The following is a 19,470-nucleotide window of genomic DNA, read 5'->3' on the forward strand; positions in this document are numbered from 1 at the left end:
CTGTTCACATTCAGAGTTACTACTGAGAGATATGAGTTTAGTGTCATCATGATATGTATTCAGTCCTTGTTTTTGTGGAATGTTCCACTGAACTTCTTCTTAAAGGGGAATTTTAAGAGTCCCCCTTAAAATTTCTTGCAGAGCTGGTTTGGAGGTCACATATTCTTTCAGTTCCTGCCTGTCTTGGAAGCTCTTTATTTCTCCTTCCATTTTGAATGAGAGCCTTGCTGGATAAAGTATTCTTGGTTTCATGTTCTTCTCATTTAGGACCCTGAATATATTTTGCCAGCCCTTTCTGGCCTGCCAGGTCTCTGTGGAGAGGTCTGCTGTTACCCTAATACTCTTCCCCTTAAAAGTCAGGGATTTCTTGTCTCTTGCTGCTTTAAGGATCTTCTCTTTATCTTTGGAATTTGCAAGCTTCACTATTAGATGTCGAGGTGTTGAACGGTTTTTATTGATTTTAGGGGGGGATCTCTCTATTTCCTGGATCTGAATGCCTGTTTCCCTTCCCAGATTAGGAAAGTTTTCAGCTAGGATTTGTTCAAATACATATTCTGGCCCTCTTCCTCTGACCGAGCCCCTCTGAGCTGCTCTGGGTCCCGCCGCGCGCTGCAGCCCTTAGGGAGCTCGGAGCAGTCTCCCCGGGGCGCAGGTGCCTGTTACTGTCCCAGGGAGCCCGAGGGCACCCCCTCTTTCCTGGGGTCCTGCTCCAACTCCCTGCGAGCCCCTTTCTGCCCGGGAAGGGTGGTGCAGCTCCTCCTTCTCCGGGACGGGGCTCTCCTGTCCTGGGGACACTCGCCCCGGCCTCAGCCCGGCTCCTCGCGGGGCCCCTCCCCCTTGGAGGCCTTTTGTTTCTTTATTTCTTTTTCCCCGTCTTCCTCCCTTGGTAGAAGTGCGAACTCTTCTCACTGGAGCATTCCAGCTGTTCTCTCATTAAATCTCAGGCCGAATTCGTAGATTTTCAGGAAAATTTGAAGGTTATCTAGCTAATTTGGTGGGGACAGGTGATTTGGGGACCCTACTCTTCCGCCATCTTGCACCTCCTCCCCTGTTGATGTTTATTGTATTTACAAGACTTAATGGTCTCTTACCTACGTAGCTTTCAGAGTTAAAAAAAGAAACAATAGGTTTCTAGGCTTTAAGAAGAAACATTGCAGGTTTTCGAAAAGAATCCTCCTCCTCCTCCTCCTCATCAGCAGCAGCTAGAGTTATTCCTGCAAAGGCAGTAACATCTGTAATTTCTTTTTATCAAAAGTCTCTTGGGACGCCTGGGTGGCTTATTGGTTGAGCATCTGCCTTTGGCTCAGGGCATGATCCTGGGGTCTTGGGATTGAGTCCCACATCAGACTCTCTGCATGGAGCCTGCTTCTCCTCCCTCTTTCTGTGTCTCTGCCTCTCTCTCTCTGTCTCTCATGAATAAATAAATAAAATCTTAAAAAAAAAAAAAAAACAACAACAAAACCCCAAACTCCCAAAAGGCTCTTGCTAGCCTTCTGGTTCAAAATACCTTTTAGGGAGATAATTTTTGTAGATCACACTTGTAAACTTAATGTGCTTTTAGAGTTCAACATTGATCAGAAAAAGTAGAATTTAAGTGGAAGACTGTAATCCTGATTTGGTGTTTCTAAGTGTACTAAATATTAAAATGTATTTGTTTGACTTAGAAATTCTACATTAGTAATTGAAGATCAGTTTTTTTGTGTGTGTCTGATTTTTTTTTTTTTTTTTTTTTTTTATTTTTTAATTTTGAATCTCAACAAGGCAGTTTAAATTTAGGTGCTGTCACGAAGGGAGGAGTACAAGACCCTGAGATTTTCATGGGAGGTGAGCAGGAGAGACTCTCTATAAACAGCCAAAAGGATGGGATCTAAGGAAGTTGGAACTGGCAATCTGCACATAGTTTTTCCTATTTCCCCTTATTGTGTGTGTGCTTTTTCATTTTTTTAGTTGAGTTTCATAGTTAAAGTTTGAATCTGAAAACAAAAAATGCAAATCAGCTTTTAAAAATACACGGTCCTTGGTTGGTAGAAAGGTAAATAGTTGAACAGTGCCTAAGAAATTCTCCTTTATATTGTACATAACAGTATACTCCTGAGGAGGTATTTATCTGGTAGGGTTACTTAGCACATTCAGGTTTTCTTTGGGGATAATGCGAAATATTTCGTCTTATTTGTAACATAGTAGGCTTATTCTTGTGACTGAAAACAATTTTCCTGTACTCCTCTATATCATTGGGTATTGTTCTCTCTTGTAGCAGAGCCAGCATGTTATCATTTTAGTTTCTTTCAACATTTTTACTAATTGCCAACATATCTCATCTACATAAAACAAAACAGAGTAATTTATCCTAGTTACATACACAGGGTGTTCTCCAGATCTCTTCTGCCAAACCTCTCGCCAGAGGTTTCCATGTTTGCTTGAATGATGTGTATGTATGTGTATGTATATATAATTTATTTATTTTTAATTCTTTTTTTTAAAGATTTTATTTATTTATTCATGAGAGACAGAGAGAGAGAGAGAGAGACAGAGACAGAGACAGAGACACAGGCAGAGGGAGAAGCAGGCTCCATGCGGGAGCCTGACGTGGGATTCCAGGATCCTGGGTCTCCAAGATCAGGCCCTGGGCTAAACCACTGAGCCACCCAGGCTGCCTATGTATATATAATTTAATACGCAGTTGACCTTTGAGCAACATGGGGGTTAGGGGTGCAATCCCCTGAACAGTTGAAAATAAATGTATTTATTTTATTTATTTCCATGCCATAACGCCCATTTTAAGAGTTACTTATAATCCAAAGAATACTGCAGCTAGAACAGAAAGGTTATGCTTTTTTGAAGAGAGTAAAACTCAGGTCTAAAAGTTTTTCAGGAGAACAAAATGAAACAGTAAGTCTTTTGTTCTTTTGTAAAGGAAGTTAATATTTTCTTTGCTCCTTCTATCTAAAGGCTGAAAAGATAGCTTAACAATGTCAAAGAAGGGGAAAATTGAAACCAACTGTACAAAGCTGGTTTGGGAAAGTACTTTAAATGAGAACAGTCATCCAAAACTCCACTGATTTTTAAGTTGGCTAACCCAAAGCTGGCTTTGTCTTAAGTCTGCCTGATTTTTATAGCTTCCCCTTGGGAAGCCAGAAATCTCCAAGTCATCACAGCACTGCAGAGCCTTTTGAAGAGCTGTGTGTGGCTTAGAAGTTTATTTTTTAATCTTCTATCATATATTTGGGATGGTTTTACTTTACAGAACTTGTGCTTTTTTAAAAAATTATTTAATGGAGAGACAGAGAACACATGCAAGAGTGGCAGGAAGGGCAGAGGGAGAGAATCTCAGGCAGACTCTACTGAACGTGAAGCTGATGAAGAGCTTGATCCCATGATCCACAGATAACGACCTGAGTTGAAATCAAGGGTTAGGTGCTTAACTGAGCCACCCAGGTGCCCCACAAAACTTGTGTTTTTATGAATTTTGGGAAGAAGGAGAGTCTGAGTAAAGAAGAAGGATAGTTAAAATTGTTTTTCTTATATAAACTTTTATTTTCCAGATATACCAACAATAAAATGGTAGCTATATCATTGGAGTTAACTTACTCATGTTTCATTTAATTAGAATACTACATAAACCTGTTACTCAAAGTGAAATTGTATTATATTTTTCAGTTCTGCCATTAGCTTCTTTCATTCTTATGTAAAATTTAGTGTTGTTACAGTTTTATCATAAACATTCTTTAGAGGGTGTTGATGTTAAATTTATTTATACCTCATTACATTGAGTATAGTTTCCCAGAAACAGAATAGATATTTTAAAGGTGATGCATAGGCATCAAGTGTGTTTCTACGCCGGGACACCTGCACCCCGATGTTTCTAGCAGCAATGGCCACTATAGCCAAACTGTGGAAGGAGCCTCGGTGTCCAACGAAAGATGAATGGATAAAGAAGATGTGGTTTATGTATACAATGGAATATTACTCAGCTATTAGAAATGACAAATACCCACCATTTGCTTCAACGTGGATGGAACTGGAGGGTATTATGCTGAGTGAAGTAAGTCAGTCGGAGAAGGACAAACATTATATGTTCTCATTCATTTGGGGAATATAAATAATAGTGAAAGGGAAAATAAGGGAAGGGAGAAGAAATGTGTGGGAAATATCAGAAAGGGAGACAGAACGTAAAGACTGCTAACTCTGGGAAGCGAACTAGGGGTGGTAGAAGGGGAGGAGGGCGGGGGGTGGGAGTGAATGGGTGACGGGCACTGGGTGTTATTCTGTATGTTAGTAAATTGAACACCAATAAAAAAAAAAAAAAAAATAAAATAAAATGAAAAAAAAAGTGTGTTTCTAATAGATGAATGTTCCTTGATGTTTTAAAAGTTAATCATATTTTTAAAGATAGATTTGAATATTAGTATGTGACAATCAGCAAGTGACTCCCATCATTTCCTGTTCTCTCTCTTTCTCTCTCTTTCACACACACACACACACACACACACACACACACACACACAAGCACGAACTCTGAGGAGGAGATTTAGGTTTTATCCTCTGGTGAGAGACCACATTTCTTGTCCCTGTCACATGTGTTCTAAACCTAGAGATAACAGTTCTCAACCTGAGTATCATTTGAGCTTCAAAATGTGAGCAATTACTACCCATCATTGTCACTATGGAGAACAAGATGAGTATAACTTTTAAATGTTTTTGTGGGAATCATGACAATTTTCAGTTCCACCCCCCACAAAAATAGGACCCAAATGCTGGAGAATTAATACTAATGCAATAAATATTTGAATGTGAGAGACTTAACATCATCTGCAAGGCAGAAATATTATTTAAGTCATTTCACCTTTAAAATTTCATAATTAGGGATCCCTGGGTGGCGCAGCGGTTTAGCGCCTGCCTTTGGCCCAGGGCGCGATCCCGGAGACCCGGGATCGAATCCCACGTCGGGCTCCCAGTGCATGGAGCCTGCTTCTCCCTCTGCCTGTGTCTCTGCCTCTCTCTCTCTCTCTATCATAAATAAATAAAAATAAAAAAAATTAAAAAAAAATTAAAAAAAATAAAATTTCATAATTACATTGAAATAATGGGGAAAAAGCATAGCCAATATTTAAATACTTGAGTTTTCATTTCTGTTATATATTTTACCAGCATCTTGTTTAAATGAAATATTCATTTTTCTAGGCTTATAAATATCCATACATCACTAAATATATAACTGTACCACTTTTCTTCCCCAGAAATTATTTTATTATCTTTTTTTTTGGTTTCTCTTTGGCTCTCATCATTATGTGAGCTTTATATAGTACTTCATATCTTTCTTGATTTGAAACTTCAAAATATTTATCCTGTTCAGACTGATAGATACCCTCATGCCTGAGAGGAGAGAACGGAGATTTCTTTCCAAACTGAGTCATATATCCTCAGTGTCTTTCCCCGCCCCATTTTCTTGATCTTCACCTGTGGAGTTTCTTTCTCTCCATAAGCACATCCAGGCTTAGTTTCCAAATGTCTTCAGCTCTGAAACCAATCCTGTACATGTTCATTAATAGTGGGTTTCTCTCCTCAGATGACCCATATTATTTCCTCACAGAAATTAGTTTATTGCCTTGTATATATTGCTGTTCAGTACATGATTTAAAATTTTAATTCCATGTTAAAGTTTTTTTATGTTGAGTTAAATTATAGTATAATTAATTAATTAATTTGATGTAGTAAGGATGAAAGTACTTTTCCCTTCTCTACTGGACAGTGATCAGTAATTTGTAGGACTTGAGGAAAGGAACTAATATAATGAAGATGTGAATGTAGATTTTATTCTTCTTTCTCTGATGAATGGTGTCAGAGACAGCTAAGAAAATGCGTTCCTATTTTAGATGAGACTGATGAAGAATGAAGTTACTTTATTTCTGTGAATTTTATCCTAAAATATAGGTTTGGTATAATTTCCTGTTCTGTGGACAGATCCCTAAAGGAAGAATACTTTATCTTTTTATTTCAAGATTAGGATGTGTAAAATTTTGCTGTTTTGGTGCAGCATGGGTCCAGCATAAGATACTAGATACATTTTCTATATTCTATTTGTAGTATCTGCTATGCAAAATTGTTTTGTTTTGTGATAGTTAATTTTGCCTCTGCTTCTTTTTCTAAGGTTGTCCTTGCTGTCTTCAAGAATAGTTTTCTCTGCTTCCTGTGACTTAATTTTATATTTAAAATATTATTTTTCAAAAGCATTTATTTTTAGAAGTAAAAGTACAATAGCTTAAACTATGTAAAACAAATTTGTTATGATATTAATGGGACATATTCATGAAGCAATAGAACACAGGAACTTAAAAAAAAAACTACATGTTTCACGGGACAATAATCTAATCTTTTTTTCCCTTGGGAGTTATCAGGAAAGCAGAATATGCTTGTAGCTAAGAGAAGCAAAAGAGAGAGAAATGGAATAACATTATCAGATGTATCACCGTTACCCTCATATTCATCCTTGTGGCAGCAGAGCCAGAGATGGCTGACTACTCCTTGCCATGATCATTCTCAACCTGAAATCACAGCAGATTCACCAGGAGCCCGGCAATCAGTACCTAACAGTTATAGGCCATGATGAAGTATGTATATGCACAAGAGAGGTTCACAGTGTTTTAGAAATGTTTGAATCGCATATATTGTCAATGTTTAAATTATCAGGAGGTTTCACATAAAACTGGAGTTACAGGTTCACTGGAAAACTGGGATGATTGGAAAATACTGCTCTGATACTCCTGGGCAGTATTTGCCAGGAGCCAAGCAGAGGCTGTCTTCTTCAGACCATGCAAGCCTTCTCCAGTCCCCCACTTCTCAGCTTGCTCTTCTCCAGTCAGACACAGAGGTATTTCGGGCCCTATTGCTCCTAGTGTCTGCCCAGGTATTTGGTGGATGCCCTGGCCTGCTGCATTTATTTACGTTACCTGCCTGGTTCTGTGGCTATTTGAATTTGCTCCCTTCCAATACAGGTGTTTTGGACTGTTAATGAAATCTCATTCTTTGAAAATTGATTTTCTGTGTTTTGGACATGTGATAGTAAGCAGTTGGGATTAAACTAAAAAAGCCTATACAAGAAACAAATGTTGGCAAGGTTGTGGAGAAAAAGGAACCCTCGTTCACTGTTGGTGGGAATGCAAACTGGTGCAGCCATTACAGGAAAACAGTATGGAGGTTCCTCAGAAAATTAAAAATAAGAGTACCATATGATCCAGTAATTCCACTAGTGGGTATTTACCCAAAGAATATGAAAACACTAATTCGGAAAGATATATGTGTCCCTGTGTTTACAGCAACATTATTTTCAATAGCCAAATTATGGAAGCAGTGCAGGTGTCCATCAATTGATGAATGGATAAAGAAGTGGTGGTGTATACATATGTATATACATATATATATATATATACAAGGAGATATTATTTAGCCATCAAAAATAATGAAATCTTTCCATTTGCGACACATGGATGGATCTACAGAGTATAATGCTAAGTGAAATAAGTCAGTCAAAGGAAGACAAATAACAGGATTTCATTCATATATGGAATTTAAGACATAAATGGATAAAATAAGACAAACCAAGAAACAGACTCTTAAATATAGAGAATAAAGTGATGGCTACCAAAGGGGAGGTGAGTAGGGGGATTAAGAATATACTTATCATGATGAGCACTGAGTGTTTGAATTGTTGAATCACTGTATTGTACACCTGAAACTAATATAACACACTGTATGTTAATTCTACTGAAATTAAAATATAAATAAATAAGCAAATAAGCCTCTACTGAACACCTGTGTGCATAAGATATCTGTGTGCATAATAAAGCTTTCCAAGTTCCAAGGAAATTAAGAAATGATGAAAATTCTAATTATCTTTCCTTAGAATTTCTGGAAGGAGAACTCATTATAATGAAGTCGAATATTAGTGTGTATACATAGAAGCTTGTTCTTTTTGCTTTGATGCTGCTGATGAATTTGCCTTCCTGACTTGCACACGGATCTCCTTCCTATGTTCTTCTTATCTGCAATGGAGTGAGCTTGGCAGTGTGGCACAATGCTGCTCTGAACCTGTGTGACCCCTGTTCCTTTACAGCCTCGAATCCGGGTGACAACATCCCTTTTTGAAGGGATTGTGGATATTAATTTGCAGAGTAGTTATTCTGAATGTATATGCTTTCATCTCCTTTAGGATAGGTTTGGCCATATTGTGTTTCAGGGAAATATTAATTACCTAAAAGTTGTAGAGAAATAGTAAGCTAATTCTTAAAGATGAAGCTGGTTTCTTGTAATTTAGCAAAAATATATCTACATTTGGTTTCCTTTTCCCTTTATTATGTCTGTTTGCTGTATTAATTTTTCTCATTTTTTAGACCTAGAGCCTTTTTTTTCCTTCTGTAATTATCCCCATCGCTAGTAGCCACTAAAACTTTTGTAATCGGGGATCCCTGGGTGGCTCAGTAGTTTGGCCCCTGCCTTCCGCCCAGGGCGTGATCCTGGAGTCCCGGGATCGAGTCCCACGTCGGGCTCCCTGCAGGGACCCTGCTTCTCTCTCTGCCTGTGTCTCTGCTCTCTCTCTCTCTCTCTCTCTCTCTCTCTCATGAATAAATAAATAAAATATTAAAAAAAATAAAAGTTTTGTAATCTTGGTTAGGTGCAGAATCTTATGGCTACTTCTTTTACATAAGACGGTATCCATTTACATTTCATGTGTCCTGAACTTCATTGAATTTCACTCTGCCATTAGTCTTAGCATAAACTGTGGCTCATTGTGCTTTTCCCTCAGTTATATTTCTTTTTTTAGAATTTGTGAACTCATGACTACTTTTTCCTTTGTTTTAGATCTGTGGATTTTGTTATTAATTGATTATGTACTTTTGTAAGTGAAAGTCTACCTCTGGTGACAATCTACTTTCTTGTGACAATTTTACCCTGTTATTCTATATAGTGAAATCAAGTTCAAGATGAGGAACATAGAAGCATAGGGGGGAAAAAAGAATATTCTAAAATACCATGCAGTGATTACCTATGTGATAGAATTTCAGGAGATTTTTAATCTTTTTTTTTTTAAGATTGTATTTGAGAGAGAGAGGGCGCACAGAAGCACAGGTAGGGGGCATAGGGAGAGGGAAGAACAGACTCCTCACTGAGCAGAGATCCTGATGAGAGGCTTGATCTCAGGACCTTGAGATTGTGACCTGAGCAGACACTTAACTGACTGAGCCACCTAGGCACCCTAGGAGTTAACAAAGTATTTTGGTACTCATTGTCATTGTGAAAATTCTGTTCTTTTTCCTCTAAAACATATGGGTTACTTTTGGATAAGAAAATTAACTTGGATATATTTTCTGTAGATGCCCTCTAAACCAAACCATCAGGAACAAGCTCATAGTCAAATAAAGTAGAATCTTTTGCCTCTTTGCACAGCATGGGGAATTATGTATACTTAGTAGAGGCTTACTGTCGGATTTGGGATTGTTTAGGTGATTTGAGGGAGTTCAATGGAAGAGTGGTCTCCAAATAATTAAACAAATCATTTTTACCTGACACTCTAGCTGTGAAAATGTATGTATAAATATTATTTTGGGCAGCATAAACTCAAAGTGATTTTGAGATTGCAAAGCATCTAAACGTACCATTGGTGTGTTTTGTATTGATACTCATTTGCTTAAGTGTTTGTTTTTTGAACTCAGGATTAAGAGGAAAATGGTGTAAGATTAAATTAGCTAACTTAATTTTAACAAAGTCATTACCTTTTAAGTAAGATTTACTTGCTATGATTAGTGATGTGCTTATTAAATTTATTAATCTGAAATTAGATGGTTTTGAATGCTCCTTGGAAATGATAGACATATGTTTAATTATCTTTTCAGATTTTCCATATGGCTTAAATCTAATAATCTTTTATAAAATAGAGTGAGTTTTAATCTAAGATATATACTAATATTTCTTGAAGATTGCAAAAAAGAAAAAGCAAAAAAAAGTTTTCACATGTTATGGTCTTGAATCAGACAAAATGTGTTCTTATATTTGCTTTCAGGGATGTTAAATACATTGAAAAGGAGATTTTCCTGGTCATGAAAGGGAATAGAGTATCTAAATGTACTTAATGTCATTTAAGTCAGAAGCATCACAAGTGGAACCCACAGATTTTAAGATATTTTTGTTTGATACAGACATATCTTTTCTATTAGTATTAAATGGCAAAATTTACATCATTCAAATGAGAATTTGTGGCAAATGAATGATTTTTTAATGAATTTCTTAGTACAAATGAATTACGTCTACTTATTTGCCATTGGATGAGCATGATCTTACTGTGTTGTTCCTGTGACCAGCGGTGCAAGTCGTTACTAATGCTTGGAAAATCATGAGGTAGTTGTAATTAATACTATTGGTACAGCAGTTTTAACAATCTATCTTTAAAGAATGAGCCTAGTGGTTCAGTTTGTTAAGCATCCTACTCTTGGTTCTGGCTCAGGGCATGATCTCAGGGTGAGGCTGATCCCTGCACCAGAGAGGTTCATTGTCTCTCTCTCTCTCTCTCCCTCTCTCCCTCTCTCCCTCCCCACCATGTGCTCTCTTTCTCTCTAAAATAAATAAAATAAATCTTTAAAAGAAAAAAACCACACATTTCTTTTGTCACAACATGTTATTCATAATATAATGATAGGCAGATTTTTAGGATTGATGCCCAGATTTGGGATAAACCTCTTTCATTTTTCTCTCATATGCAAGCTGTAATATTTCCAGGTTTTTCCAGGTCTTTGTGAACGTGCATGTATACATGAATAAATACATATTGAATATATATTTTTTGAATTGGTGACACTCATTAACCAATGTGTCACTGAAGAGTTACATTATGTGTTATACTTTAAAAAAAAAAAAAGTTTTTTTTTATTTGACAGAGATAGAGAGCACAAGCAGGGGGAGCAGAGGCAGAGGGAGGAGGAGAAGCAGGCTCCCTGCCAGGACTTGATCCTAGGACCCTGGGATCACAACCTGAGCCGGAGGCAGATGCTTAACTCACTGAGCCATCCAGGCACCCCTAGTTTTACTTTTTTTGTTGTTGTTGATGACAGTATTTCATGTTCAATCAGAAAACTTATATTTTTCATTCTTTCTCATTAAATGTATTACCAGGTAATCCTAAAGGTTTTTCACTACTTTTATTTAAAATTTTACCTCTCATCTCAAATGCATCTCAACTTGGCTCCTCTTGACCAGATCCCAGTTTTCCAGCAACTACTCTACTGCCAACTGATATAATGTAAAATGAGAAGGAGGAAACTTAAATGGAGGAGGGCATTGCCTTTAACAGAAGCAAATGAAAATCTTTTACTATTGTAAATTAACAAACATATAACCATGGGAATGCATTTCTAGGTCTTTCCCAGGACAATCTCTGGAAGATGTTTATATTCACTCTGTTGGGCAAATTTTCTCTCAAGAATGTCAATTTATAATTTCTCCAGCTATATTTCTTTATGTCTTTTGCTCTGTACCCTTAAATAGCTTTGGGTATGAACACTATTTTTTTTTCTAATTTTATTGAGAAAAAATGGAAATTGCTTCCATTTGCATTTCTTCAGTTCTATAAGAGATTGAACATTTTCATCTTTATTCATAATTTTATGTTTTAAGAAAATTCCTCCTGTTTGTCCTTTACATTCTATTTTCTTGTTAGTGCTTTCTTGCTGTTATATGAGTTTTGTATTTAATTAGGGATGGTCATATCTGCCTGTTTTCATTTTTAACCCATATGTTCAACATTTGATGTTTTGCCCAAAAAGGCTTCCTTACTTAGGCTATTATAGCCACAGTCATTTAGATTATCATTTATTAATTTTATGATTTCCTTTCTAGACTTGATTTCATTGTATCGTGTGAGGCAGAGCAAAGAATTTTTTTTTTAAAGATTTATCTACTTATTTGAGAGAGGGGGAGGAAGAGAGAGCATGCATACAACAGGGGAGAGGCAGAAAGAGAGAGAGCCTTAAGCAGACTCTTGGGAGTCTAGCACTGGCAGTGTCTCACAACCCTGAGATCATGACCTTAGCCAAAACCAAGGGTCCGGCACTTAACTGACTGTACCACAAAGGTGTCCTGCAAACTTAATTTTTTTCCATGTCTTTTTGTTTCATATTGTTTACTTGAAATTGTGTTTTAAGATAATTTTTAACCAGTTTATCTCTAATCTATTTATCATCTTCTAATATGGAGGTTTGTTAGAATCACTTGGAGAATTTTTAATCAGTATTGGGACCTCATCCCGGAATAAGAAAGTCTGAATCTCTGGGTGGGTGGACTATTAATTGGTATTTTTTACAAACTTTTTAGGAAATTATATGTGTCAGGACTGACAATCACTGCTGTACACTTTTATAATAATTTGCATTTGTGTGGGGGTTTTCATTGTTTTTATTGGTCTCTCCATCCCATATTTGTTACTTATTCATTATAAATTTACTCATTCTTATGCTTCCAATTATAATTTGATTTCCTTTTTATTCTAGGAGAGGTGCTATAGCATCTCTTATTCAGTTGAGCTTGAATTCAGCTTTATAAAATAAATATCCATTTTTATGGTTACCTCTGAAAGGAAGTAAGGTTACCTGATATTAATTGCAGTATCAGCCTTTTGAATTTGTAATCTTAAGAGTTACCAATTGGCTGCATTAAAGAAAGTTAACTGTTTTATGACTTACACAGAAATTTATTTCTTTTTAATATGAGTAACTTTGCAAAACTGCCTGAGTTCTGTAGCAATTATTTGTTGGCATTCATTAGCTTCAGCTAACTCCTTGGAAGAGATGCAGCAGTGGTAGTAATTTCTTATAGTAGATTATTTGATAATGTAAACAGTAGAATTTATGTTTCATTTGTCGCTGGAAGTCAGCTTTCTTTTTTTAAAGATTTTGTTTATTTATTCATGAGAGATACACAGAGAGGCAGAGACACAGGCAGAGGGAGAAGCAGGCACCATGCAGGGAGCGCAACATGGGACTCATCCAGGGTCTCCAGGATCATGCCCTGGGCCAAAGGTGGTGCTAAACTTCTGAGCCACTCAGGGCTGCCCCTCAGTCAGCTTTCTAAGAACTTGAGGAATGTCTTGGAAACTGAGTGGGGTCAACAATGCGTATTTATGGTGGAGGCTGTTGAGTATCTTTTATAACCAGAATTGACCCATTTTAGTTGAGTGCTATATGTCATTATGATGGGGCAGTGACATATAGGCATACAATTTAGAAATAACATTGTTATTCTAAAACACTACATTAAGAATTTGACTATCATTCACATATTTTATACGTTTAAGATTAAATAAGTGTGTAGTGTAGGGATGCTCAAATTCATTTACAAATAAAAACATTAGTGTGATTTACTTAAATTTAGCACTTTAAAAAAAGATTTTATTTATTTTGAGACAGAGAGAGAGCGCGCCCGTGCGCTTTCTCATTTGCATGAGTGGGGGAGGAGGCAGAGGGAAAGGGACAAGCTGGCTCTCTGCTAAGCAGGGAGCGATGCAGAGCTCAGTCCCAGAAACCTGAGATCTTGACCTGAGCCAAAGGCAGCCACTTAACCAGTTAACCGACTGAGCCACCCAGGTGCTCCTTAAATTTAGTACTTTGCGTGTACTTTGTGTATAAATTGGGAGTAAAGTTATAAAAGCAGGAACTAGCAATATTATTTAAATGGTTTTTGTGTTATTACACAGTTTATGAAAATTGATGTTTTGTCATTTTAAGCATATATGTTTCCTTGTCTTTATCCTTTTAGTATTAGCAGTAAGGTAATAAGATTTTATGCTATTATTTAGTTTATATTTTAAGAAATATAACTATAAAGATGAAAATTGGCTTAAGACACGTATTGCTAGTGATTGGTCTGATCTTATGAAAGGAAATTTGAGAAAATGTTTGAAAAACTTTTTTTTTTTAAATGTTTGAAAAACTTAAAAAAATGTACATTCTCTATGATCTGGTATTTTACTTCTAAGAATTTGAGGTAAGGAAATAGATAGGAAGAAATAGGTACAGATAAATGCAAGATTTTATTTGTAATTAAAACAGCAAAACAAAACCACCTGACAGCTGACAGTGTCTAGCAGTAGGGGATTAGTGACATAAATTATGGTGCAGTTACCTAGAATACTATGGAACCATTCAGCAGTGTTGTTAGGTGAATATTTAGTGCCATGGGACCCTGTTCAGTATGTCTTAAGACAGCCATCATGTGAAGTACTGTTCCCATGACAGAAGCACACTTAAGTGAGTATAAGCAAAGTACATTAAATGTTGTACTTCCTAGGTGGTTATTATTTTCCTCATGGTATCCTTTGTTACTTTCAGTATTACTCCAGTGAGCATGTTTAATTTTGCATTTGGGGTGGGGACTGAACACATTTTAAAAAATTTTTTTGCTTCCTGAGATGACTAGTACTGGCATTTTTATATGGTGTCTTTATAAATGGTTTAAGGCATCAGGATGAATATGGTAATATGTAACAAAATGTAGTACATTATTAGAGCCATTTTCATGATTAATTGATACTTTTGTATTTTAGATGTTAGAAATTTCTTGCCAACTTTTCTCTGTGAAATAACTGGAATTGGTAATAGATCTTTTTTGTTTATTTCAGCACATTTTATGAGTGGATATTTATTATGAAAAACATCAAATATCTTCTTTTCACTAAGAGTTGACAGCCAGAGTGTTCGCACTTGATTGAACTGATGGCATATAATAGTCTGTTTATTTAATAACTTTAGCTTACTCAGCCATTTTGAACCATAATGGAGTAAAGACTCTCTGCCTTCAGTTTTTGAAGATAAAATTGAGAGATTTAAACACGATTCATTCTGCTTTGACCTATGGTTTGAATTAACTTGGCTGTTTGCATTCATTTTCAAGAGTCGCACTCAGTCCTTCAAAAGTAATAATCTAATCAATCCATTTGCTTTTCAAATTACTCTGGAGATAGTCCTAAGCTACCTAAACTATCAAGCTTTTTTTTTTATTAGAATAAGAAATATAAAATTGATTTTGATACACTTTGAAAACAGTATGTATTTAAGAGAGCAACGCTTTGTTTCTAAATAAAGTCTCAGTGGTGATGTTACACAAACATTTTGCCAATTCATGCTGACCTTTGCTTGCTGATCCTCAGATATGATTAGTGAGCTTTGAGAGAACTGAGAGTTTTTCAATGTTGTTATCGAGTTAGTTCTGGGTGATAGTAAAATGCACTAATTTTGTTAGTATGCCACCATCTCACCTTGCTCCTGTTGTGGGCACCATATACAGCACACATAGGCTGTGGGGAAGTCTGCAGGCAGTATTTCCCAGAGGCCCTACGTGTTCTTCTTACCCAAGCATATACCTTATTCTGTTTTCACATCGAGCTGACCAGGCAGCACCCCTTCTAAAGGAATTGTTCTCTCCCTATCTTCAATCCCTTTATTTTTTATTGGTTATGAATCAATGTATCTTTCAGTGTCTAAATAGCAAACGTACCCTTCTTCATGCAATATGGCTTTTTCCTGAGGCTTAATTTCAATCTTTTTAGTACTTGGTCCTGTAAATGCCTTTGGGCTACAGTTTTGTTTTTTTTTGTTCCTAGAAAAGGGGGGCTGTGCTTTTCTCTGTGCTTTCTTAGAACTGCAGAATTCTTGCACATATATTGAATAAAATTAAAGATTCTATGTGATAATGAACTATTCTGATAGCTACACTTGCCAAGCTAGATAGGCACAATGCACAGGACATGATCTTTTATTCTTCCTTTCAGGAGTTAAGTACAAGGAGAGGACTGTAAGCCCTATAAAGTTATGAGAAAAATCGTTACATATGTTTATATGTGCACTTTTCTGGAGTTTGGGTCCATGGCTTTTTATCAGATTGTAAACAGCAATTTCTACAAGATTAAGAATGTCTACTTTAAATGATTTACCATTTTAAGTGATTTTCAAAGAGCACCTAAGTCCAAAAGAAGGAGGATCAAAGCCAGTAGTTATTAGTTCATTCAGAATTTCTTAAGTGGTCAGAATTTTTACACCTTCTTCCTAGTTCATGGGTTTTATAATTTTTTATTTTTTTATTTTTAAAAGATTTTATGTATTTATTCATGAGAGACAGAGAGAGAGGCACAGACACAGGCAGAAGCAGGCTCCATGCAAGGAGCCTGACATGGGACTCTATCCCTGGTCTCCAGGATTACACCCTGGGCTGAAGGCGGTGCTAAACCACTGAGCCACCCGGGCTGCCCTATTTCATGGGTTTTAGAACCTGGGGAGAAAATTCTTGTTCTGTTTAATTTTGGGTTAACTTGGCCAGGGACAGAAAATGGCAGCTTGAGAACTGAAGGCTGGTCCTAATTATTTTGCTTTCATTTCTAGTTACTCAGGAGACATTAGGGAATTTCTTTCAAAGAGTGAGAATTCTTAATTTGCTAGTGTGAACCATCATATACTTATGGAAGTTCAATGCTAGATCATTGGGCCTCCCCTTCAGACATGGGTGAGTGCATGCAGGCTGCATGCAGGCTTAAAAGGACAGTGCTGGTAACTGGATAGTGGCAATCTCCAGATTTCTAGTATATAGCTTATGTCTGGATGCCTCCCTATGTTTTAGTAGAAATTCTTCTGGCTGGGAGGAATGGACATAAAATTTTAGGATAATTTTTTGGTCGGTGATATGAAACAAGAGTAATCATTCAGTTATTTAGGTAGGATAAAGCACAGAAAGATGAGAGGCTCAATGCACACAGTTGTGTATGTTGAAACATTTTTATTTTTTATCTCTGAATGGAGGCAAAGCTGTCCACCATATTGTTCCTTGTCCTTGTTTTGCCCTTTCTTTTACATAGAGGGCAATGGACCATTACTTAGGTTCCACAGAGCTGTGTGTAAAGGCTCCTTCTCCAGAGCTGAGCAGGGAGGGCTTTGATCTGGATTCACTTAATCATTCAATTTTCCCACTTTTTTGCTGGCAGATTTGTGTGGAATTTGTGCTACAGTCTTACCAAGTATGTTTCCTGGAAAGGAAAGTGTGACCAGCCACTAATTAATGGTGCAATGTTTCTTAAAATTTAGCACTTAAAAAAAAAAAATTCCAGCTTCCTCTTGTTTTGTAAAACAGTTATAATCTTTTGGCTTCTTTCCACATTGTAGCCTTTAACTTGGATTATATACCAGAGCTGTACCACTTCTGACTGTGCTTTATTTCCAGAGCCTCCTTTAGTTCTTTCAAAAATGGTGATGTGGGGTGCTGATAACTCCTGTCTTTTAATTTTGTGTTGACTGTCTAGTTAAAGAGTCAAATGCCACCTCATCTATTTTTCTAAGTTATGGGTTGGTAAGTTATGGCCCCTGCCATTTTTTGTAAACAAAGTTGTATTGGGATACAGCTATTCATATTTGTTTATGTGTTATCTATGGCTGCTTTTATACTACAATGGGAGACTTGAGTAGTTGTGACAAAGATCATATGGTTCACAGAGCTGGGAATATTTACCATGTGTTATTTTTCAGAAAAAGATTTCTGGACAGTTGGTCTGTGAGATCTGACTAGGCTCAGGGACCTAGCATTTTCAAATGTCTACATAGCTTTAGGTGGAGAACCTGCTGGTATGCTTGTTGGTTTCAGAGATAGGTTTCTTTCCTTTAGCAGAGCACATGAAGTGGTGTCCCTTTTTTTGTCCACAGACCTCATTGGGAGCTTGTAGTGCTCTGAGGCAGTGTTCCTAGTACCACAACCTTTTCCAGCATCCTCAGTCATGACTGTAGTTTTGAGATGGTGTTTTAAGGGATAGGCTGTTTTGAGTCATGCTCCTCTTCACAGTGAACACGTGTTGTACTTTCATACATGGTTAAGATGGGCAAGGGACCTGCCAGCTTTCCTGAACTCACTTCATAGAAGGGCTGATTAGCATGAAGCATGACCTCTTGTTTGTGATATTTTTCAGGCTGCAGCATAGAGAGTTAGAAAATAATGACTTTGTTATAGCCTCTTTTATTTGTAATGCCCTGAAAACACATGTGCAAATTCTCTCTGGCACACAGCTGCTTAGAAAGATAATGCTCTGCAAAATACCACTAGTCATCACTTTTGATATTTATTTGTATCACAAATCCTTTAATATATTTTATTATAAATGTTTCAAACTAAATCCACCATTCATTTTCTTTACAAAATGAGTAGTTGCAAGACTGAAATCTATGGCCAGTTTTTCATGGAGATTTTTAGATTTGCCTCTCCATTCTTCATTGCAACCTTTCTTTTGCGACCTTATTCTTTCCAAGCAAAGAAGGACTGCATTTTGGTCAATTTAGAGCTTGTCAAAATCATGATGAAATTAGGGTAAAATTTTTTTCTCTACAGTAATGGCAGTAGCAACAGTGGTGGTAGCCACATCAAAGAATATTTGTGGGTCATGATCCCACTGCAATGATTAGATATGAAACATGGAGACTCCTGTTTCTCAGAGGACCATTTTATTCTGTGCATAGAATCACGGTTCCTTCCCAGAAGTGTCTTGTGTTGCAGATGATCTCTGTCATGTATGCCTCTGTGAATGGGTATTTATTCTCACAAAGTTGATGTGTGGTATGAAAGCTATTCTCTAATCTAAACTGTGCCTTGATTAGAGAAAATGTGGAAAATGGAACCAGGGTGTCCATATTACAGTGAAGCCATGTCAACTGAGGTGGCATGATGATGGGTGGTATGTGCTTAGTTTTGGAATCTGAGAGCTTGGTCCATACTCTGGCTATGCTCCTTACTAACTGGACAGCTTTATACAATCCACCTAGCCCTCTGAGCCTCACATTCCTCTACAGTAAAGTGCACACACTTGGAGTACATATTTTTATGATTGTAATAATGAAAGTATCATCACTAGAAAGCTACAGAATCCATGTGTGAGGGGCACAGAAACGTTGGATTGTCATATGGTGTGACCTCCAAGTATATTACTCATCCAAGGGAAAGAATGATTGTGGGATGGGCATGCATTAGTTGCATTCAGCTACTCCTGATTTTGTAAACAACATTTGGGACTTTTAGCAAAGAGCAAAGCTGCCTTTTTTTTTTTTTTAATTGTTTGAAGATTCTCTTTTCATTGCAGGGCAAAGAAAAGTTTTCTCCAACTAGATGGTTCCAAACTGATTCATAGTTCTGTCCTTTACTTGTCAACTCCACACTTTGTCAAACAATTGACAACAATAGCACAATTCAAAAAACTACTAAAAGAGCATTTTCAGTAGAAATTACCTAATTATTGTGACAGTAGCTAAGGAAAATAATATAGCTCTGAGTAAGGTATCATTTCTTCTCTTGAATAGTTCGGTTATAAAGTTTATGGTTTCATATGATAACATCACTAGAGAGGAAAGAATAGGGTTTTCTAGAAGGTATTGTACAGTCTTAGGGGGAAATCATAAGATCCCTTTT

The 19,470-nt window shown here is 36.8% G+C and overlaps 1 protein-coding gene across 10 annotated transcripts in view; it reads left to right on the forward strand.

Annotated features, from left to right (window-relative positions):
* The window catches only part of KDM4C (lysine demethylase 4C), a 410,759-nt gene that overhangs the window by 154,761 nt on the left and 236,528 nt on the right, over nucleotides 1-19,470 (forward strand). Inside the window, exon 9 of one of the 10 annotated variants that reach the window (XM_038552337.1) lies at nucleotides 1,766-2,541. The exons of 8 other annotated variants lie outside the window; for them this stretch is intronic. In XM_038552337.1, coding sequence (XP_038408265.1) covers nucleotides 1,766-1,810 — 45 coding nt within the window. In that variant the 3' untranslated portion in view covers nucleotides 1,811-2,541. Of the gene's footprint in view, nucleotides 1-1,761; nucleotides 2,542-19,470 lie in introns of those variants that run through there. One more of the 10 variants, XM_038552339.1, reaches the window with a different exon arrangement.

This window comes from Canis lupus, chromosome 11 (genome assembly GCF_011100685.1).
Source record: "Canis lupus familiaris isolate Mischka breed German Shepherd chromosome 11, alternate assembly UU_Cfam_GSD_1.0, whole genome shotgun sequence".
In the NCBI taxonomy this organism is placed as follows: domain Eukaryota; kingdom Metazoa; phylum Chordata; class Mammalia; order Carnivora; family Canidae; genus Canis; species Canis lupus.